Source organism: Sarcophilus harrisii, chromosome 1 (genome assembly GCF_902635505.1).
Source record: "Sarcophilus harrisii chromosome 1, mSarHar1.11, whole genome shotgun sequence".
NCBI classification, from domain to species: domain Eukaryota; kingdom Metazoa; phylum Chordata; class Mammalia; order Dasyuromorphia; family Dasyuridae; genus Sarcophilus; species Sarcophilus harrisii.
In genome coordinates, this window is record NC_045426.1 from 171,838,588 (window position 1) to 171,863,295 (window position 24,708).

The 24,708-nt window shown below is 35.0% G+C and overlaps 1 protein-coding gene across 5 annotated transcripts in view; it reads left to right on the plus strand.

Annotated features, from left to right (window-relative positions):
* Window positions 1–24,708, plus strand: part of RASGRF2 (Ras protein specific guanine nucleotide releasing factor 2) — a 310,740-nt gene that overhangs the window by 260,571 nt on the left and 25,461 nt on the right. For all 5 annotated transcript variants that reach the window (XM_012541399.2, XM_003759876.2, XM_031967027.1 and 2 more), the window contains 3 exons: window positions 1,648–1,760; window positions 23,566–23,626; window positions 24,419–24,522. In XM_012541399.2, coding sequence (XP_012396853.2) covers window positions 1,648–1,760; window positions 23,566–23,626; window positions 24,419–24,522 — 278 coding nt within the window. The remainder of the gene's footprint in view (window positions 1–1,647; window positions 1,761–23,565; window positions 23,627–24,418; window positions 24,523–24,708) is intronic.

The window sequence follows — 24,708 nt, forward strand, 5'->3', positions numbered from 1 at the left end:
TCATTGTATGAACTGTTTTCTTGGTTTTGCTCCCTTTACTCTGTATCAGTTCTTGTAATTCTTCCCAGGTTTCCCTAAAACCATTCCTTTCATCATTTCTTGCAACTGATACAGAGGGATAGACTTGTCCTTGAAGCTGACTGTCTATAAAGGCCTATTTCCATTTTTATAGAGGTTATGAGAAGTTAAATAACTTAGCTCATCCTCACACAATTAGTTTCAAGCCAAGAGCTAGACCTTAGGATAGTGCTCTATCCACTACACTATATCCAATACTTCCTATTATGCTTTAACCAGATTAATTATACTATTAAATATATAAGTACTTGAAGACTTGAGTGGTAAATTAACCTATCAGCTAGCACAAAGAAAAATGGCCTCTAAATGCTATGAGAATCTTTGATAGAGAGGCAGACTATGTGAAGTATATGGTGTGGAAGGAATATACAGTAGGAAAAAAACCTCTTTTGGAGTGGATATTATGGGAAACGTGCATTGCAACCTGTAAAGTGTAACATGACTTTGAGTTAGGACATGTCATTAGGACATCCTGAGTAAGGACTTTGGAGATTAAACTTCTCTCAAACCATTATACCTTGAAAAGGAAAAAAAATAGAGAAAATAACAATAAAAATATTGCACTTTTCTTCCTCTTCGGTGCATAAAAGAAATAGAAATGAATGGCTGAGATCCAGTGGTCAGTGCTACCTTGTTATGCCTATTCTCGATACTCAGTGTGCCCTGTGCCTTTCATACCCAAGGAAACAGACACTGAATTGTGAAATGCATGTGTAGAGTGTTTAAAATTCATTATTATGTAACCCCCCAAACCAAGGTCAGACTGATATGTGAGCTCATGGTAATGACAGGAATTAATCAAATGATGAAAGACATTTATAGAGATGGAGAATTTGAAAAGTAGGTCAGTTTCTGCAAGGCCAAGAATATGCTGAATTTTTTTTTCTTTTAGTTATTTGGGCTCTTTCATCCATAAACATGTAGTTACATATGCCAGAAATTGCTTTTGCATCATTTTAAATAACAAAAAATTTACCTTTAAGCTAAGAGCAGCATATAATAAAACATGCAGGAAAAATAAATCTAAACTGTCACAATTGTATTTCCTTATGCTACGAAAAGGCAGCTCTATAGTTGTAGTCAACTAGACCATATATTCCATGAGTGTAGGAATCATGCATGTCTCATTCTTCTTTGTGTATTCTCGCACCAAAAAATAAATAAAATATGGTGTCTAACACAGTGCCTACCACGAGAAGGTGCTTAATAAGTACCAATGGACCAATAAATGCAAACTTACCTTCATACATTTTCCTTTTATTATTATTATTATTGCCCAGAACATTATTATTGTATGTTATTTATTTTGTTAAATGTAGAAGGCATTTAAAATTTGTTTGTTGAATTGAATTGGTTACTTTATCTATCATTTTCCTAATGGCAGAATCAAATATAATGCCAAAGCTGAATTTAACAGATCCTTTTATCACATGCAGAATATTTAAAAATATAATAACCTAGATAAATCAAGGCCCAATTGTTATGTAGGAATGTAACCTGGAAAACGGTGACACATGGTTTAACATATTTCGAGTCTTCAACTCGACTCAAGTTATTTTTATTTTATAGGATTTTGAACTCAACAATGAGCTAAAGATGAATGTCCTAAATTTGCTGGAGGAAGTCTTGAGAGACCCAGACCTTCTACCCCAAGAAAGGAAAGCCACAGCCAATATACTGAGGTAAAAGCATTTCAAGATGAGTCATTTTGTTTCATTGATTATATATTGTGCTTTCTTGCAAACCATATTATTCCAAAGTAAGTCTATCCCCTCAAATATCATAAACTCTAGCATCAGAAAAAAATAATAGCTACCATTTACATAGAATTTTAAAGGGTATGAAGTGTTTTTACATTATATATATATATATATATATATATATATATATAATTTTAATTGGTACTAGGTTCACCACACAAGGTTATTATGGTACTTACTCCTTAATAAAAACTATCATCAACATCTCTGTCTTTGGGGATTTCTGTTGTAATAATAATGACTGGCATTTGTGCCAATTTTGTGCTAAGCACTGTGCTAAGTGCCTTTTACAAATATTATCTCTTTTTATTCTCATAACCCTGCAAGATACTGAGAGAAATGAAGTTAAATGATTTGGTCACACAGCTAGAAAGGATCAGAGGCTAGAAATGAAATTAGGTCCTCATGACTCAATGCTTGGTATTCTATGCATTGTACTATTTAACTGCCTACAACTGTTTTTGGAATATTAGGAATTATATAATATTGCATAACTTTTTCAAAGTATCTGAATGGAACATGTAGAAGTTAGCTAATCACAAAATTAATTAATCATAAAGAGAGATCTCTGGGATCAGAGGAGCGCCCCCACAGCTGCCGGTCAGAATATTTCTATTGTTCTTAAGAATGACTAGAGAAGGCAATTCCTTAATCATCTGTAAAATTCATTTTAATATTCATCCACCCTTGCTATAATGGATCATAATTAAATCCTTTTTGGGTATTATTTTAATTGATTATCACCTCTCTTCTCAGTGATGTCAGTCTCATTGCTTAATAGCAATAAATCACATTTTTGTAAATACTTCAAGTTTCATTAAGTTCCTTTCTCCCAACGATTTTGAAAGATTAGTTAGTATTTTTTTCAGTTTTACAGATGAGGAAACTGAGGCTCAGAGAGGCTGTGTAACTTCACCCTAATCAGATACCTACAAAGTGTCAGAATTGGTACTGAAACTGAAGTCTCTGATTCTCAGTGAAGTCATTTGATTGTTGTAGATGTCTTGAACCTCCTTCTCCTTTTCCTTCTTCTACTTCCATTAATATTTATATTTTGCTTTGAGGTTTGCAAAGCACTTTACAGGCATTATCTCACTTAACAACCCTGTGTGTTAGGTGCTATTATTATCTTCATTTTAAAAGTGAGGAAACTGATTCTGCTAGAGATTAAATTACTTGCCCAGGGCTACCCTGCTAGCGTTTGAACCTGGATTTATCATCCTGGAGGCAGCTAAATGGTGAAGTAGAAAGAATGCCAGGCCTGGAGTCAGGAAGACTCATCTTCCTCAGTTCAAAGCTGACCTCAGTAATTTACCAGATATGTGAACTTATACAAGTCACTTAACTCTATTTCTTCATCTGTAAAATGACCTGAAGAAGGAAATAGTCCATCAAAGATACTAGTGTCTTTGTGAAGAAAACCCCAAAAGGGATCACAAAGAGTCATACATGACTGAAAAATGACTGAATTTCTTCCTGCCTCCAGGTCCAGCCTTCTATCTACTGCATCATTTAGCTGCCTAGACAGCTTCTTCTCAAGAGTCCTTAAAACTGTCATAAGTCTGTAATAGCAGCACCATTCGTATATTTACAGTGGACTTGGAAAGAAGTGATGAAACGTATTAATTGGGAAACGGTTTTACAGGTGTACAATGGGTTTGAACTGGTCTGGTTTTTTTGCTTCAAAATATTTTAAACATGAACAAGCAATCTGTGTCTATGGACTTCACAATGTTGTGCCCTAACCAGAAGTGCTACTCTGTGGTTAGAATGTCAGCATTTTTATTTGCTGTTATTGCACTATTTCAGAGTCCTGGAGAGTGTGGGAGACAAGTTCAGTGTGAACTGAAGTGATTCCCGATGATATATGACAGGGAATTACAAGGTCACCAGAAAATCTCTCAGCAGAATCACAGGACAGCCTGATGATGTTCATGCTGTAACAAGGTCCCTGAGCTAGTCCCAGTGGGTAGTGCCAGTGATGAAGAAGAGGCTGAAGGGCCAAGTTCTGCATCTCTGAAGAATTCACACTGTTTTTTCTGACCCTTTGCCTAGACCAGCACTCTAACCATAGAAACTGGCTAGAAATGAAAGGAGACCTTTTACATCTGTATTACATTGGCCAGGCTTGGTGGGGCTAAGCTGACAGATCAGAAACACCAGCCTTAAAAGTAGCAGCAGCTAAGAGACTTGTTGGAGCAATCATGACTGACCTCTCCTGACTTCCTCTAGGCTTTGCTCCAAGAAAACTTTGTAGTACTGACCCTTACTGTGAGGAACCTTGTTTCTTTTCAATACCTCTGACTCCCTTAAGCTGTAAAATGTTGCCCTCTCATCTGTGGCTGCCTTGTACCTTTATTAAATCTTGCTACTGTTTCCTTTGCTCAATACCAGCTCTCTCTCCTTTGTTTCCCGAGAACCAACTCAGTCTACCTGACTATCCAGTTTGATTTTAATTCTTTGACAACCAGTCATTAAGCATTTATCAGTCACTTATTAAGTGCTAGTCCCTGGTTAGTTGCTGATTAGACCTCATAGATACACTGCAGTAGTGTTTTCATTCAAATCCTACTAAAATATAAAAAGCTTATATCAGCACAAGGTCCCTATTGTTCCCTTGTTTTCAGGATAATATTCCAGACTTTAAGAGATGAAGCCTTGATTTCATTTGTTGAAGGATTATATGGGTGATGGTGTGAACCCCCTTAGGGTGCCAAAATGATGATAAAAGTGGAAAAGTGGTATGGTTAAATGGATGGTAAGATTGAAAGAATACTGGGTTCAAATCCCAGCTTTGCCTTTTAATGTCTTTAAATTCATTTCATTCTTCCATTTGCTGGAAATGTTCTCTTGCTATCATTTAAAGTACAAAATAGGTTTAATAATACTCTAAAACTGTAGTTAGGAGAGTTGGAACTAGATCTCCTTTGTGGGAACGGGGGAAATGGGAAGAATGAATAATCTGAGTTCAGAATGGTTTGACCTTTGCCATGCTCATGAGCCTTGAGCTGAAGTTATCTCTCAGCCAGAAAACAGTAACTTGAGATATGACTTCAAAAGGAATTCAAACTCTCTGAACCTACTTTTGGTCACTGGAAGAAGCTGATGTGGTACAGACAAAAACCTTAGAAGGAATACATCTGTCAACAAGACCATGTAAGCCCATTGAAACTAAGTCCAGATGCTAAGTGAGAATTGCCAATGAAATTTTGAAGGGTAGAATCAGACTTAATGTTCACATAATTTATATGCTTCAGGTAAAACACAAGGTCAAGAATTCCAAGGACATGGAATTTGGAAAAATGTCCAAGACAGAGATGAAGGATGCTGCTGCATGGTCTGGTCCAGGGCAGACCTCCTACTTTATCTAAAGTAGGAATAGGTGAAGTCATATGTACTCCCTCATCCAGAGGTCCAGGAACCAAGGCCAGAGCTCTGATTGAGTAGAAATACAGTTAAATTCAATAAAGATGCAACAAAGATTGCCTGGGGGAAAGACTATTGAGTTCATTCTAAGAAAGATTTGATAATCTCATTATATTTGGCTGAACAAAAATTTTTGTCAAAATCTACAACAGGCCACAAGCCTCACTAACAATCAATTATCTACCCTCTGAATCAATTTAAAGTTGAAGTGAGAAAAAGAAACCAGACATAAATATTCTGTGTGCAGTGGACTATAAGCACTGGACTTGAAATCAGGAGAACTCATCTTATTGAGTTCAAATTCAGTCCAGTGCTAGCTTTGTGACTTTGGGCAAGTTACTTAACTCTACCTTAACTTCCTAATCTGTAAAATGAGCTAGAATGATGAATGTGGAAATATATTTAGAAAAATTGTACATGTTTAATCTATATTGAATTATTTACTGTCCAGGGGAGGAGAAAGTGAGGAGAAAAATTGGAACACAAGGTTTTACAAAGGTGAATGTTGAAAACTATCTCACATATATTTTGAAAAATAAAAAAGCTATTAATATAAAAATATATAATCAAATAACAAAGAAAATAAAGGGACAATAAGAGTTCCCTTCATGTACACTTAGGTTACAAGCTCTCAAGTGTAACATTACACCAGTAAGAGAAGAACAAAGGCAGAGAATATGTATGGAGAGGCTATACTAAGGAGAGATGTATGGCCATAGGACATACATAGCCAAGGAACTTCTTATCTCCTATGTGCAAGGCTTCTGATGCTCTTTAATGATGTTATCATCTTGTTATCACCATTTAGTGATGTTATTTATACCTATCTTCTCCAGGGTTTATGCTAGTTGTTGAACTTACTTATTTGCTCTTTGCTGCCATCTATTAAACTTCCAATTCTTTAGATTCATCTGTTGGTTCTCTGTTTGCCTCAACCAAATGGTAGGGATGAGAGCGTAGGTTGAGTTGATGACACTGAAATCTTGCAAGACATCTTGGGATTTACAGGTTAGAACCATGCCTTAAACCCAAAACACTCTAGTTCTCATTAATTGACCAACAATAAAACTGACCCAAGCCCCATATGGTTATTGCCCTGACTGGCTCAGAGTACATGTAAATAGCAATTTGTTTCTTTTTGGGCAAGAAATCCTGAGGTTCTTCCCTTCTCAGATTAATACACACACACACACACACATTTGCCTAGGTAAAAGAGGCTTCATTTGTTTCTCTGCTTTATTTGTTACTTATCCTTAATCACTAATTGGGTGTTGCTTCAGTCAGACTGAAATCTATTAAAGATCTTAGCTTAAAAAGGCTAAGGTCTTCCTACTGTATTCAGAGCCAACTACAATTGTCCTGATCTACATCTAGCCATGGGACCCAGATGGTCCCTGAGATGAAAATGAGGCTGGTGTCTTTGCACAGGCTTTGCTTGCTTTAATCTGATTCACTTGCATGTTATTGTCCTCTTTGAGAATGAAAGCCAAACAGCAATAATAAGCCACTCTACCTTCTAAATAAACATTTTCTTTTTTTCCCAGTCTTTTTCACTTGGTTCTAATATTTCTTATTGTCTTGTGAAATCACTGAATTTTTTCGCCTCCATTTTATTTTTCATGAATCATCTCTCCTGGGGTAAGGTTTTCTATCCTCCAAGTCATTAATTCATCCAGTTTTTTTCCCTCCTGATTTCACTTATCACTTTGCTTTCATTTTTTTTCTAGGTTCTAGTTTTGGAATTTTTGTGATCAAACCTTCTTTTCTCTGGGGCCCCTCTTGTACTTGTGAAGTTATTTTTTTCTTTTCATTTCACCTCATGGGCTTCTCTTCACCCATATTATTCGGGGCATTTTCTCCTATACATTTATATCTCCAACTTCATTTTCTGAATTGAGTTTTTATACTAGAATCAGACCAGATCTTCTCCCTTCTGAACCTATAGTTATAGTTGCCTCTGCTACTATGAACAATCTGAATCTGGTTACTAAGACTATCCATCCCTGTCTTCTGGGACCATTTTCTTTCTTTTTTTTTTTTTTAATAGCCTTTTATTTACAGGTTATATGTATGGGTAACTTTACAGCATTGACAATTGCCAAACCTCTTGTTCCAATTTTTCACCTCTTACTCCCCCACCCCCTCCCCCAGATGGCAGGATGACCAGTAGATGTTAAATATATTTAAATATAAATTAGATACACATTAAGTATACATAACCAAACCGTTATTTTGCTGTACAAAAAGAATCAGACTCTAAAATATTGCACAATTAGCTTGTGAAGGAAATAAAAAAATGCAGGTGGGCATAAATATGGGGATTGGGAATTCAATGTAATGGTTTTTAGTCATCTCCCAGAGTTCTTTCTCTGGGCGTAGCTGGTTCAGTTCATTACTGCTCCATTGGAAATGATTTGGTTGATCTCATTGCTGAGGATGGCCAGGTCCATCAGAATTGGTCATCATATAGTATTGTTGTTGAAGTATATAATGATCTCCTGGTCCTGCTCATTTCACTCAGCATCAGTTCGTGTAAGTCTCTCCAGGCCTTTCTGAAATCATCCTATTGGCCATTTCTTACAGAACAATAATATTCCATAATATTCATATACCACAATTTATTCAGCCATTCTCTAACTGATGGGCATCCACTCAGTTTCCAGTTTTTAGCCACTACAAAGAGGGCTGCCACAAACATTTGTGCACATACAGGTCCCTTTCCCTTCTTTATGACCTCTTTGGGATATAAGCCCAGTAGTAACACTGCTGGATCAAAGGGTATGCACAGTTTGATAACTTTTTGAGCATAGTTCCAAACTACTCTCCAGAATGGTTGGATTCGTTCACAACTCCACCAACAATGCATCAATGTGGGACCATTTTCCAGTAGCCTAAGATAGTTTGGGCATAATATGGATTTTTGATATTTTTATCACTATGATCAAAATCATTGCCATATAAGGAAAAAGGAAAATGTCATATGAAATTCTAGACTTGTTCTGAGGAACAAATGTCTATTGTACTTTTATTTTATATAACTTATGTATTAGCAAAACATACTGTGTTCTGACATTTGTATTGTACTTATCTAACATAAAAGCAGAACACATACTGAAGTTTCCATCTAAATTGGATTCAAAGTATTAAGATAAAATTTTAAGATTTTAAAATCCAAGACTTTTAGGTTAACCTTAAAAAAAAGTACCAGATCTTCTTAACCATCCAGTGCATTATTACAAGTGGGGGAGGTGCAATTGCCTATACAAGCAGGTGAGCAGCACATAAAAACAGGGAGAACTCAGGCCAGTTTGAGCCCAGAGGGAGAACTATAGCAGAGCAATGCAACTCTAAAGAGATAGATTACTTCAATTGATGTTTATATTCTGATAAATTGTCCCTGGGAAAAAATCTTATGCTTCAGGTTATGTTGAGTGCTGCCTGAAATCTTTGAACACTTTGAACACTAAAAGGTTGGGAAGTGATTACTCCTAGTCATATTGTCAACAATAGTTATTTCCTTGATACTTTATTAAACCCTTCTCTCTACATGTGAAAATACCTGGGGCCTTGACAAGAAAGAAATGTTTATTTCTTAGATTTCCATATGAATTTGATCAGAAATTTCTAATCTGGAGTCTTGTGAAGTTCTAAAAAATATTTCGATAAGTCAATATATTTCAATTTTTCAAAGTCAATATATTTCATTTTCAATATAACTGGTCTCCATGGTAATTCTATTTACTACATTTAACAACATTACTCTGAGAAGGGTCCATAGACTCTACTAGACTGCCAAAGTGGTTCATGATTCAAAAAAAGGTTAAGAACTCTGAGCTAGTGTATTAGATAAGTTTCAAATGTAATGTAGACAGATGTTCCACTTTCTTGATTCAGGGAACTAATAATTATATCTAGTGTCCAGGCTATGAGATATTACTCATAGTATAATGTTAGAAGTCCAGGTCTCAGTTTCCCAATGAAAACCTGAGACCCAAGATTGCTAGAAAGGATTCTTAGATCTCTCTCAGAGACTCTGAAAATTTTCTACATAAAATAAAGTTGGATAATACAGCAAGATTTAATATTATTAACAGTAAACATGAATAGATGCCATCAGTAAAAAACCTTCCCCAAAATTACAATATCAAAGGAGGAATTATTATTATTATTAAGTATTTTGTATGTTTAAAGAAAAAGTATGTTTTTGTTCTTCATTTCAATTTGGGCTTTCTTAAATGTTTTCTGTGTGAGGTCCATTGATCCAAGTCAGGAATAAAGGTAGTCAATAGTGGCCAGATGATGTCTGGCTAGTGCTGCTGATTCTGGTTGAAAAAGTCTTGAGTCAGGGAGAACAAGTAGAGTCTATAGGGAAAGCAGAAGCAATCCCTAGAATGAGCTCAGATGCTGAAACTGTGGCTATTGGTTATGCATTTGATATCAGATGCCTGCTGCATATAGAGCATGTGTTACAGTAGGTTTTAATCTTTGCCAGAAGATGATTATAGGTAAGCCTATTCCTTAATTAAGTAAAGTGAAGAAACTTTCATCCTTTAGGAAGAAAAAGAAACCTTCTAGTTTCTCTGGCTGTTTTCAAGTCTCATCTCAGATTCCATCTTCAAGAAGCCTTTTCTGCAATTCTTCCTTAACTTCCTTCCCTCACAGTTAATGGCTCCCTTCTAAGATTTTGTTGTTGTTTTTCACTCTTTCCGTCCTGTTCAACTCTTTGTGATGCCATGGATCATAGGAAATGGCATACCCTCCGAGACTACTTTTCATCTATATTATATATATCTGTTATGTATATAGTTGTTTGCATCTTGTCTCCCCTATTAGAAGGTAAGCTCTTTGAGGGCAGGGACCATATTTTTGCCTTTTGTTTTATCCCCAAATACTTAGCACAGTAAGTGACACAGAGTAAATATTTAATAAATACTTGTTGACTTGAGCAAAGAAATAAGATTTATGAATTTAAACAAATTCAAATCAATATACTTCCTGTATGTTAATTAAATTCAACTATGAAAGAAAATAGTATGTAATGCTAACAATTGAAGAAGACATCGAATATCACATAGTACTAAGACAAAAGCTATTACTTATTAATAATAATAAAGTTAAAACAGCTTTTCTAGTGAATTTTTCATGTTCAAAGTTGATTAGTCCATTGTCAAGTTCTGAAAATAAAAAAAAAATCAGGATTCATATAACAATAACAATGATAACTTAATCATGGCAGTATCTTCACAACTTACATAATGGTCATTAATTTTCCATTGCCAATCACACTTGTTATTCGGCAACTGTGAATACAAGTTTGGGCAAACTAGGAACTGTAATCAGCAGGTGAGAGAGTGAATAGAGTTCCCTTGCAAGATCTTTACATTTCTAAAAATATCAAAGGAAAGAATGTTTGATATGAATCGCTAATTTTTTCAGTCCATCTGGGAGATCTATTTAGTCCTAAAAAACTGCAGAGAACAGACTGACTTTTAAAAGATGCCTATCTACTGTAGATTAAGATTCAGCAACTAGATGATGCAGTTGAAAGAACATTGAAGTCAGAAAGTATAGAGTGTAAATCCATCATTAGAGACATATTAACTGTATGACCCTACATATGTCAACTTAATCCCTGTGTGCCTCAATTTCCTCACATGTAAAGTGGAGAAAACAATAGTACCTAGTTCTCAGAAGTGTCAAGAAGATAAAATGAGATAATATTTGTAAAGAAAATTGGAAACCTCAAAGTGCCATATAAATTGTAGGTATTATTTTGAATTTGCAAATGAATATTTCAATTTGGTTATTATTCAAATAGTTCAGTAATATTCAAAATATTTTAATTATTCAAATTATTAATGGACAAAGTTATAGGACTGTAATGAACTTCAAATCTATTGGGATAAGGGAATATTGGGAGACTACATATAATGGAAACAAATTTTTGATTCACCACAGAATCATAATAAAATTTAGACATAAAAATAACAATCCAATTCTCTCATTTTATAGATGAACAAATTAGGCACAGAAAAGTTATGATTTGTCCAAGTTTATATAGTTAATCAAAACAGAAATAAAGATTTGAAAACAGTTCTTCTGACTCAAAATCTAGAGCTTTCTACTAAATTTTGCTGCTTTTTTCACTAGTGAATGGTTGTGGAGTAATAGGCTTCTTTCCATAAATCTTCTTTGACACTTTTATTATGTTTTGCCTTTTCTCTGAGGTTAAATAAGGGTTACTGTGAATTAGATACTGTTAGCTTGAATGCTCATGTAGGCACAGGGACTCTTGCCCACATCATTGGAGACCTAGACATGAGATATATTGTGATATTTTCAAAGGAAATATGGGTAGGGATAAAATAAAACAGATTCTGAGTTCTCAGGGAAATTCTGGGTGGGGACACAAATCAAAGGGAACAATATTGAAGCAGCTCCTGAGAGTGAATCTAGTTCCTATAAACCCAGAATTTGGGAATCTGAGCCACTGATAACAATAGAGGGTATCTCAAAAGTCTTTTTTTTTTTTAATTTAATAGCCTTTTATTTACAGGATATATACATGGGTAACTTTACAGCATTAACAATTGCCAAACCTCTTGTTCCAATTTTTCACCTCTTACCCCCCCACCCCCTCCCCTAGATGGCAGGATGACCAGTAGATGTTAAATATATTAAAATATAAATTAGATACACAATAAGTATACCTGACCAAAACGTTATTTTGCTGTAGAAAAAGAATCAGACTCTGAAATATTGTACAATTAGCTTGTGAAGGAAATCAAAAATGCAGGTGTGCATAAATATAGAGATTGGGAATTCAATGTAATGGTTTTTAGTCATCTCCCAGAGTTCTTTTTCTGGGCATAGCTAGTTCAGTTCATTACTGCTCCATTAGAAATGATTTGGTTGATCTCGTTGCTGAGGATGGCCTGATCCATCAGAACTGGTCATCATGTATCTCAAAAGTCTTAATGTGGTTTTAGATTTAAATAGAATTTTGGAATATCCTGTTTATTTTTCTATCCTCCAGCCAAAACAGCCCAGAGAACAAACCTAACACCTTTGGAGATTATTTTCCCTCTGAATGTCAAAGCTTATTCTCACGTTTGATACCTTTGCCCTATATCCATACCAAAACTTTCCCAGTATCCTACTACTTGGTAGAATTATACCTTAATCATATGAAGAATTTAGCTCAACCAATTAGCCATTTAAAAAATACATTTCTTAAGTCATTCAATATCATATTCTACCTGAGATACTTGATAAGAGTAGAGATCATCTTTAACCTATTCAGACAAGTTTCTGCTATTTTCCCTATGCTGCCAAGAACTGTTAAGGTTTTTATCACACTCTTTCATATCAAAGATAATGGAACCATCATCTTATATCATAATCTTGGAAATGCTTGTAGAGGAGATGGAAATTGTAATAATGAGAACTTGGTCCTCAAATACATCTGTGATCTCATTGATCTGTAAGTTTCTTCCAGCACTATAGTTCACAACACATCTATACTTACCCATTCCATATTTAGTGCTTAATAAATGCTTGTTTCCTTCCTCCTCTGCTCTTTCACCATGCTCTTATGTAAATTCTCCATGGAAGGTCCATCTATTGTGCTGAGACCTTCCTCAATTTCTTCAGACACCTTGAAGATACCTCTGGATATCCACCTGTTATTTCTCACCTTTAACCACATTGTTGGCACATCTTCTCTTTCTTTCTTTAATTATATCCTTTACTCCTTTTCTGCCTTGAAATTTCTCAAAGATTATATGTTGCAGTCTCATGGGTTATATATGGCTTATAGTTATCAAGTGTCTCTCCATTTCTTCCCCATTTGATAGTCAATTTTAATTCTTCAAATAGTTCTTATCTCCTGCTATGTAGTAACACTAGTAAAATACTATTATTAAAAAAATTAGACCTTTCTTCCCCTGGAAATCTTGGAATTCTTAAGGAAAATTTTCATTTTCTTGCAGACCAAGTACCTACTTCCTTCCTGTTCAACTCTGGCTTCACTCAGGGTCCATCCCTACTGTTTCTACCTAATATGCATTCTAAGGGACAAGGTCAATAGGTTGTTTGTACAAATGCATGTTATAACCTAAGCAAAGATATTCTTCATCCACTTAGTCTTTCATAAGTGGACAATCAGGCTAAACTCTTGTGATTAGTTATAGGTGTTTTATAGAAAATTCTTCAATATTCCTAAGCTTGATGGAACTCATCTATAAATAGGAGCAAGCTAGAAGACCTCACCATCCACACTCCTCCTTTAATTTGGACCCTTCAATCCTTTCCATCACAGCAGCAGCCATCTTTAGCAAGAATATATGTCCTTGTTTTATATTTTGATTGATGTTTATGATCAAAGAATCATTGAATAGGGTTTTTCGTTATGTCTTTCAAGTAATCCTGAATTATTTTGTTTCATGGATTAGACATGTCTTGTTGAAAAAGCCAACATTTTACTCTGCCAAACCAAATGATTTTTCAGTCAATAAAGAGTAAGAGTGGGATCTTAAATTCTCCATATCTTTTGGTTACAAATATTTAAAAATGGGTTCCATTATTGAATATAACTTGTGAAAGTCTATTTGTTCCCTGCTAATCATCAAAAATGCTTTTGATTTGTATTGTTATTGTTTAATGGTTTCAGTCATATCCAACTCTCCATGACCATATTTAGGGTTTTCTTGACAAAGATGCAGGAGTGGTTTGCTATTTCCTTTTTTTTTTTTTTTTTTTTTTTACTTTTAAGTTCAAATTTTCTTTTTTTTTCTTCCTTTTTTTTAATTTAATAGCCTTTTATTTACAGGATATATACATGGGTAACTTTACAGCATTAACAATTGCCAAACCTCTTGTTCCAATTTTTCACCTCTTACCCCACCCCCTCCCTAGATGGCAGGATGACCAGTAGATGTTAAATATATTAAAATATAAATTAGATACACAATAAGTATACCTGACCAAAACGTTATTTTGCTGTAGAAAAAGAATCAGACTCTGAAATATTGTACAATTAGCTTGTGAAGGAAATCAAAAATGCAGGTGTGCATAAATATAGGGATTGGGAATTCAATGTAATGGTTTTTAGTCATCTCCCAGAGTTCTTTTTCTGGGCATAGCTAGTTCAGTTCATTACTGCTCCATTAGAAATGATTTGGTTGATCTCGTTGCTGAGAAGGGCCTGATCCATCAGAACTGGTCATCATATAGTATTGTTGTTGAAGTATATAATGATCTCCTGGTCCTGCTCATTTCACTCAGCATCAGTTCATGTAAGTCTCTCCAGGCCTTTCTGAAATTATCCTGTTGGTCATTTCTTAGAGAACAGTAATATTCCATAATTTTCATATACCACAATTTATTCAACCATTCTCCAACTGATGGACATCCATTCAGTTTCCAGTTTTTAGCCACTACAAAAGGGCTGCCACAAACATTTGTCACATACAGGTCCCTTTCCTTCTTTATAATCTCTTTGGGATATAATCCCAGTAGTAACACTGCTGGATCAAAGGGTATGCACAGTTTGATAACTTTTTGAGCATAGTTCAAACTACTCTCCAAAATGGTTGGATTCGTTCACAACTCCACCAACAATGCATCAATGTCCCAGTTTTCCGCATCCCCTCAACAATCATCATTATTTTTCCTGTCATCTTAGCCAATCTGACAGGTGTGTAGTATTCTTAGAGTTGTCTTAATTTGCATTTCTCTGATTAATAATGACTTGGAGCATCTTTTCATATGACTAGAAATAGTTACAATTTCTTCATCTGATGTCTGTTCATATCCTTTGACCATTTTTCAATTGGAGAATGAGCGATTTTTATAAATTAGAGTTAATTCTCTATATATTTTTGGAAATGAGGCCTTTATCAGAACCTTTGACTGTAAAATATTTTCCCAGTTTATTGCTTCCCTTCTAATCTTGTCTGCATTAGTTTTGTTTGTACAAAAACTTTTCAGTTTGGTATAATCGAAATTTTCTATTTTGTGATCAGTAATGATCTCTGTTCTGCTTTGGTCATAAAGACCTTCCCCTTCCACAGGTCTGAGAGGTAAACTATCCTATGTTCCTCTAATTTATTAATAATTTCATTCTTTACCTAGGTCATGAACCCATTTTGACCTTATCTTGTTTCTGACGTTAAGTATGGATCAATGCCTAGTTTCTGCCATATTAGTTTCCAATTTTCCAGCAATTTTTATCAAACAGTAAGTTCTTATCCCAAAAGCTGGGATCTTTGGGTTTTCAAAGACTAGGTTGCTATATTTGTTGACTGTTTTATCCCTTGAACCTAATCTATTCACTGATCAACTAATCTGTTCTAGCCTAATACAAATAGTTTTGGTAACTGCTGCTCTATAATATAATTTTAGATCTGGTACAGCTAAGCCACCATCATTTGATTTTTTCATTAATTCCCTTGAAATTCTTGACCTTTTGTTTTCCATATGAACTTTGTTGTTATTTTTCTAGGTCATTAAAATAGTTTTTGGGAGTCTGATTGGTATAGCGCTAAATAAATAGATTAGTTTAGGTAATATTGTCATCTTTATATATTTGCTCGCCTATCCAAGAGCATTTAATATTTTCAATTGGTTAGATCAGACTTAATTTGTGTGAAAAGTGGTCTGTAATTTTGCTCATAAAGTTTCTGATTTTCCCTTGGCAGATAGATTCCTAAATATTTTATATTATCAGTAGTTACTTTAAATGGAATTTCTCTTTGTAACTCTGACTGTTGGATTTTATTAGTGATATATAAGAATGCTGATGACTTATGTGGGTTTATTTTATAACCAACAACTTTGCTAAAGTTGTGGATTATTTCTAATAACTTTTTACAGAATCTCTGGGGTTCTCTAAGTATACCATCATGTCATCGGCAAGAGTGATAATTTGGCTTCCTCATTGCCTATTCTTATTCCTTTAATCTCTTTCTCAGCTCTTATTGCTATAGCTAGTGTTTCTAATACAATATTAAATAGTAACGGTGATGTGGGCAACCTTGTTTCCTCCAGATCTTATTGGGAATAGTTGCAGTTTGTCTCCATTACATATGATGCTTACTGATGGTTTTAAATAGATGCTGCTGATTATTTTAAGGAAAAGTCCATTTATTCCTATACTCTCAAGTGTTTTTAATAGGAATGGATGTTGGATTTTATCAAATGCTTTTCTGCATCTATTGAGATGATCATATGGTTTTTTAATTTGAGTTATTAACATGGCCAATTATATTGATAGTTTTCTAATATTGAACCAGCCCTGCATTCCTGGTATAAATCTACTTGATCATAGTGTATTATCTTGGAGATGATTTTCTGTAGTCTTTTGCTAATATCTTATTTAAGTTTTAGCATCAATATTCATTAGGGAGATTGGTCTATAATTTTCTTTCTCTGTTTTCAGCCTACCTGGTTTAGTATCATACCATGTCTGTGTCATAGAAGAATTTGGTAGGACTCCTTCATTCCTATTTTATCAAATAATTTATATAGCATTAGGGGCCAATTGTTCTTTAAATGTTTGGTAAAATTCACATGTAATCCATCTGGTCCTGGGGATTTTTCTTAGGGGTTGTTTAATTGCCTGTTCTGTTTCTTTTCTGAAATGGGACTATTCAAACAATTTACTTCTTCCTCTGTTAGTCTAGAAGTCTGTATTTTGGAGGTAGTCATCCATTTCACTTAGGTTATCAAATTTATTGGCATAAAGTTGAGCAAAATAACTCCTTATTATTTCTCTAATTTCCTCTTCATTGGTGGAAAGTTCTACCTTTTCATTTTAAGACTACTAATTTCATTTCCTCCCTCCTTTTCTAATCAGATTTACCAAGGCTTATCTATTTTATTGGCTTTTCATAGAACCAACTCTTAGTTTTATTAATTAGTTCAATAGTTTTTACTTTCAATATTTTTAATTTCTCCTTTTAATTTTAAATTTCCAATTTAGTATTTGATTGGGGTTTTAATTTGGTCTTTTTAGTTTTTTAGTTGCAAGCCAATTCATTAATCTTTTCTTTCTCTTTTTATTCAAGTAAGCCTCTAAGGATATAAAATTCCCTCTTATTACCGCTTTGGCTGCATCCCACAAATTTTGGTATGATGTCTCATCATTGTCATTAACAGGTAAATTATTAATTGTATCTATAATTTGCTGCTTCACCCAATCATTCTTTAAGATGAGATTGTTTAGTTTCCAATTACTTTTTGGTCTATTTCCCATAACTTTTTGTTGAATGTAGTTTTTTTTTGCATCATGATCTGAAAAGCATTTACTATTTCTGCTTTCTTGCATTTAATTTTGAGTCTTTATGTCCTAATATATGGTCAGATTTTGAATAGGTTCCATAGACTACTGAGAGAAAGTATATTCCTTCTATCTCCATTCAATTTTCTCCAAAGATCCAACATACCTAATTTTTCTAATATTCTATTTACCTTCTTTAATTTCTTTCTTATTTGTTTTGTGGTTTGATTGTCTAATTCTGAGAGTGCAAGGTTGAGATCTCCTACTATTACAGTTTGTTGTCTATTCTTCTTGCAACTCTCTTAACTTCTCCTAAGGAAGTTGAGTGCCATACCACTTGGTGCATATATGTTTAATATTGATATTGCTTCGTTGTTTATGCTCCTTTAGCAGGATGTAGTTACCTTCCTTATCTCTTTTAATTAGATCAATTTTACTTTTGTGATCTGAGATAAGGATGGCTACCCTGCTTTTTGACTTCACCTGAAGCATAATAGATTTTGCTCCAGCCTTTTGCCTTTACTCTATATGTATCCCCTGCTTTAAATGTGTTTCTTGTAAACAACATATTGTAGGGTTCTGACTTTTAGTCAGTCTGCTATCTGCCTCCTCTTTATGGAGTTCATCCCATTCACATTTACGGTTAGAATTACTAAATCTGATTTCCTGCCATCCTAATAACCCCAGATTGTCTTACTTATTCTTGCCTCCCCAACCCTCTTTCCCCTTAAACTATGTAACCCCTCTTGTATCGATACTTATCCTCTTTATAATCCTCCCTCCCCCTTTGAGTCTTTCCCCTTCCTTCCCTTATTACTCTTTTTTCTTTCCTTTTCCTCTCCCCGTTTTTAATGAGGCGAGAGAATTTTCTCTAAAACAAATGTCAATTATTTTTCTTTGAGCCAACTCTGATGAGTAAGATTCACACAATGTTCCTCCCCTCTCTAAATTCCCTCAGATATGATAAGTTTCCTTAGCCTCTTTGTGGGATGGTTTCCCTCTTTTATCCCTCCTTCCCACCTTATTCTGCCATCATCCCTTTCCATATCTACTTCCCTTTTATGTTATATCAGTACAATCAAATTATACATGTATTCTTTGTATATCCACAACGAAATACAATTCTCAAGAGTTATTTTACCTTTTCTGCATCTCTTGAGTTCTATTCTTGGAGATCAAATTTTTGTTTAGTTCTGATTTTCTTCAGAAACAAATGGAATTCATTTGTTTCATTAAATATCCATCTTCTTCCTGGAAGAAAATGCTCAACAGCTGGGTAGTTTATTCTTGGCTGCATCTCAAGTTCTTGTGCCTTTGAATATCATATTCCAGGCCTTCTTTCCTTTAATGTAGAGGCAGCCAGATCTTGGGTGATCCTTATTGTGGCACCTTGGTATTTAAATGGTTTTTGCTGCTTGTAAATTTTTCCTTAATCTGATAGTTCTGAAATTTTGCCACAATATTCCTTGGGTTTTATTTTAGGGTTTCTTTCAGAAGGTGTTGATGAATTCTTTCAATGCCTATTTTACCTTCTGATTCTATTACATCTGGGCAGTTCTCTTTGATGATTTCTTGTACAAAATAGTATCTAGGCTCTTTTTTTTCATCATAGTTTTCAGAAGGTCCAATAATCCTCAGATTATCTCTCTAGATCTATTTTCCAAGTCTGTCGTTTCAAGTAGATAATTCATGGTTTTCAGTTTGTCATTTTTGTTTTGCTTGACTGATTCTTGCTGTCTCAATGAATCATTAGTTTCAATTTGTTCAGTTCTAATTTTTAAAAATTATTTTCTTCATTAGCTTTTTACTTCTTTCTGTATATGTCCAATTGAGTTTTGAATGTATTGTTTTGGTCTGTGAATTTTTTCCATTTCACTAATTTTTTTTAGTGAATTTTTTCTTTTTCAATTCACAGATCTACTTTCTTGCATGTTCTTTGTCTTTTCCAATTCACGGATCCTACTTTCTTGCGAGTTCTTTGTCTTTTCCAATTCACAAATCCTACTTTCTAGTGAATTCTTTATTTTTTCCAATTCGTATTTCAGGAAGTTGTTGCTCTCTTGTAAGGTTTCTCTTTCCTTTCCCCATTTATCTTCTAACTCTCTTTTGAGAATTTTAATGGTCTCTTCTATGAGAACATTATGTAAAGGAGGACAGTCTGATGCATTTTTGCTGTTTGAGGTCTCTTCAGGTTTGCTGACCTGCTCTTTTCTGCATAGAAGCTGTGGATCGTTCTTTCATCTTTTATTCATGTTTTAAAGCCTTTGGGTAGGTCTCCTAGGCAGGGGTTACCAGCTTCCTTTGCAGAGCAGGAAAGATGTAAACCGATTTCCGGCTCCGAGGTATGGGAGTGCTCTGAGTGAGAGTTTTCCCTTCCCCCAACAGGAAGTGGATTCAGCACTGGCCGAGCTATCAAACTGCTTAGTAGGGCTGAGTGGGTTAGTGATTGCCCTCGGCTGTTTCCTTCTCCAGCTTATTTTACAGTTGTAGAAACTGAGGCAAACAGGATGAAGTGACTTGCTCAGGTTCACAGAGCTGGTAAGTATCTGAGGTCAGCTTTGAACTGAAGAACAAGAGTCAAATTTAAATTCATGTTTTCCTGAATCCATACCCCTTTCTCTATCTACAAATCTCTAGGGGGAGCTCAGAGGTATGTTTTTAGGCCTGAAAGAAACATCACTAGGTCAAGTGGCAGACACCCAATTTTATTCTGCACCTGCATCAACTATAAGCACCATATCATTATTGTTGCTCATTAGTCTCAGAAACCCCATTATCACAGACCAAAAGGCTGTTCTCTGGCAGCCAGAAATTTTTAAGGCCTTAGCAGGCTGGTCAGATAGAAGTATATTATTTTTAACTAGATCACTCCCAAGGCCAGGTAACCTTAGGGATTATTGCTACATCCTCCCTAAGAGCTACATCACATCAAATCCTTTGGTTTTGGTTTTTTTTTTTTTTTGCATGTTGAGCATGTTTCAGGCACTGTGCTAGATGCTGGAGATTCATATAAAAGTAAAAATCTCTGCCTTTAAGGAGCTTATATTCTGCTAGGAGAAAAAAGGGGGGAAAGGAAAGCAATAATTTGTAACAAGCTAAGTAAATATAAACTATATACAATATAAATTTATGGGGTTAGGAGATCATTAGCAACTGGGGGAACCAGTAAAAACCTGTTATAGGAGGTAGCTCCTGAGCTACATATTTCAGGAGATAAAATTTAATGGAGAACATTCTAGGCAGGAGGGGACAACCTGAGAAAAGAAGCAGATTTGGAGATTGTAGATGAAATATCATGTATGGGGAGCAGCCAGTTTGGCTGGAACATTGAGTACATGAGGAGGAATATTATGTAATCAGCCTGGAAAAAAGGTTGAAGTCAGATTGTGTGATGGGCTTTAAATACTGAGTAGTTTGTATTTAATTCTAGAGGCTTAATGCAACCACTGAAGCTTCTTGAATAGGAAAGTGGCAGTCAGATCTATGATGTCATGATATCAATTTGGCAGCCATGTGGAAAATGCACTGAAGTGTAAAAAGATTGGAGACAAGGGCAGTAATTATGAGGCTACTACAGTTAATCCAGGTGAGAAGTGATAAGGGGCCAAACTATGGTGTTGTCCATGTGAATGGAGAGGAAGAGACAGATGCAAAAGATTTTGTGGAACTAGAGTCAATAAGAATTAACAAGTGATTGTCAGAGATATGGGCCTGGGACTTAGGAGACAATAAAGATGGATATGTGGATTTGGGAGTCATCTGTGTAGAACTAATCAGAGTCAAACCTGCAGCAGCTGATGAGGTTACCAAGAGTCATTAGAGAGAAGAGAAAGGGGTTTAAGATAAAGCCCTGAAGCATACCCACACAGAGCAGGTAAGACAAGCATGATGATCTGGCAAACACTCCTAGGCAGGATCAGTCATAGCAATAGGAAGAGAGCAGAAGAAAAAGCAGTTTCCTAAAAACCAAGAAGGGCAAGAGTATATTGGATAAGTAAGGTACAAACTGTGTGAGACAATGAAGAGAGTTCAGGAAGAATGGGGCCTTTGGATTTAACAATATATTATTGGTGGCTTTGGAGAGAGCCATTTCAGACAAATTGGAAGGTCAGAATCAGAATGCAGAGTGCTGGGAAAGGAATGAAAAGAGAACACTAAAGACTAAAGAATAAGGTTCTGAAAAAGGGAAAGATAGGACTATGGCTTGAGGGGACTTGAGGGCCATCTGGGCTCTTTTTGTACATCACTTTGTAGTCATGTTGTGTGAAAAGCTGTTTTGGCTTCCTTCCTAAAGGCTGCTCTTTGTCAGTGAAAGGACACTTTTTAATTCAACAATTTTACTCACATTTGATTTAGCATGTCCTAATTTCTCATTCTCTGATTCAGAATTACTCTTTGATGACCTTGCATTGGGTCATCAAAAACTACTAAAAAATAACAACAACAACAACACAACAAAAACTACAAAAAAAAGACCTCATCTTCTAATAGTTGTGCTTGAAAATAATCCAGGAATTTCCCCTATAAGCAAAGTAGGGCTCTGTTTCCATAGTTCCCATAATAAGAGAGATATGGTAGAGAGGGTATTAAAGTAGGAGTTAAAAAGATCTGGGCTCAAATTCTGCCTCAGTTATTTACATTAAATAACTAGGCAAATCACTCGACTTTTTCTCAGATTCCTCACTTGTAAAATGAAAGAGTTAGTTTCATTATATATAAAAACACAATATATAATATGTTTAGAAGAATTGCATATGTTTAACCTATATTGGATTGCTTGCTGTCTGTGGGAAGGGTTGGGGTGAAGGGAGGGAGAAAGTTTTGGAACAAAAGTTTTTGCAAGGGTGATTTTTTTTAAGCTTTTTATTTTCAAAATACATACATGGATAATTTTTGACATTTACCCCTATAAAACCCTGTGTTCTAGTTTTCCCTCTCCCGTCCCTCAGCCCTTCTCTCAGTTGGCATATGATCCATTATATGTTAAACATGTGTAATTCCTCTATACATATTTCCACAAATATCATGCTGTGCCAGAAAAATCAGAGCAAAAAGAAAAAAATAAGAAAGAAAACAAAATGAAAGCAAACAACAAAAAGAGTGAAAATACTATATTGTGGTCCACATCACTGGGTGCAGATGGCTTCATTGCTACTGGTCTGAATCACCTCATTGTTGACAACAGCCATGTCCATCAGAATTGATCATTATATAATCTTGTTGCCATATATAATGATCTCCTGGTTCTGCTCATTTCACTTAACATTAGTTCATGAAGTCTCTCCAGGATTCTCTGAATTCTTCCTGCTGATCATTTCTTATAGAACAATAATATTTCACAACATTCATATACCATAATTTGTTCAGCCATTTATTGGTCAGCCAATTATTGGTCTACCTGAGAGCTATAATCCAAAAAAAAAAAACCTAAACTTCATCTTTCAAGATATTATTGAAGAAAACTGACCTGATATTCATTATGGAAACTATGAGCTAAAATAATGCTATTTGGATCAAAGTTTATCACATGGGTAAGAAAAGGCACATATTTTACAAAACTCCGCTATCACATGCTCTGCTAATCATTATTTATATGAATTAGCAGCTGGGTGGTTCAATTGATAGAGGGCTTGGACCTGGAGTCAGGAAGGTTCATATTCCTGAGTTCAAATCCCAGCCTCTGACACTGTGTGGCCCTGGTCAAGTAATTAAACCCTATTTGTTTCAATTTCCTCATCTGTAAAATGACCTGGAGAAAGAAATGGCAAACCACTCCAATATCTTTACCAAGAAAACCCTACATGGTGTTACAAAGAGAAAGAGACAATTTAAATGACTAAACAACACATCAATATAACCAGTTTCTGTTGAGTACCACTTTGTCTTCACCAAATTCAAGGGCTTAAGTTTACATACCTTTCAACATGGAAAGGGGAGGTAAATGAGATGTTTTAAATTGTTTTCACTCTTGTCCATAATTAAAAATCTATTTTATGTAGGATATTTTGGGGTATTTTTTAGGGCCCTCTCTCAAGATGATCAAGATGATACTCACCTCAAAATGGAGGATATAATCCAAATGGTAAGTGTGCCCACATTTTTATCCTATCAATATAGGTTAAGTCTCTGAGCACAACCTATTACTACAAAGTAATCACTGAGTCAACATTTAAGTGCATGCTCTTTGAAGGGGCTTTATATCACTGTTGGGAGACACATCTTCAATGTATTAAGAAGTTTTTTTTCTCCATATCTTTCTCAGTAGGAGGGGCAGGAGAGAGATTTTAAAGTTTACAAAGTGCTTTCTCTTTTTTAATTAAAATTTTTTCAATTAACTTTAATTGAAAAAAATTTAATTAAAAAAAATAAAGCTTTTTGTAAACCTTGTACCTTCTCTAAATATGAGCTGTTATTATATGTCTGATTCTCTGAGGTGAACTCGTCACTATCTCTAATGCTGCCTCAGAGTTAAGTTATGTTCAGTGATCATTGTGGTGTTTGAAGATTTTGAGCTCTTAAAAACCTACTTATTTCAGAAATGGAAGCTGAAAGATAATGTTTTGCCATAGTAGAAGTAAAATGTAATGGTGGACCGCTAGTAGTGACCAAATAAATTAGAAGACAGTCTGGGACAATGGAAGATGCACTGTTACTGCAGACAGAAGACTTGGAATTAAATTTTGACTGATCTATTATTATTACAAATCCAGCTCAGTTATTTAACCTCTCTAGACCTCAGTTTCTATACCTGTAAAATGTTCTGGTTGTACTAAATGAGCTTTGAGGTCCTTTCTGGCTGAAATTCTATGATCCAATATTAAGATTAAAGCAACATACATATGATTAATATTGCATTTCTCTTGTTTTCTTTCAGATTGACTGTCCTAAAGCAGAATGTTTTGAAACCCTGTCAGCCATGGAACTTGCTGAACAGATCACCCTGTTAGATCACATAGTGTTCAGGAGCATCCCCTATGAGTAAGTACCCACCATCACCACCCAAAAAGCTCTAGAATGGCTCTTTGGTTGACCATCCTTTTCTTTAGTTATTTGAGAGAACAGTGCTGATATAAATGGGTAACAATTGTAGGAGCAGATTTAAATGTCAATTTGATTATGCTGAAGTGTATTTCAAACCTCTTTATGTTTATAAGATGCTGACCA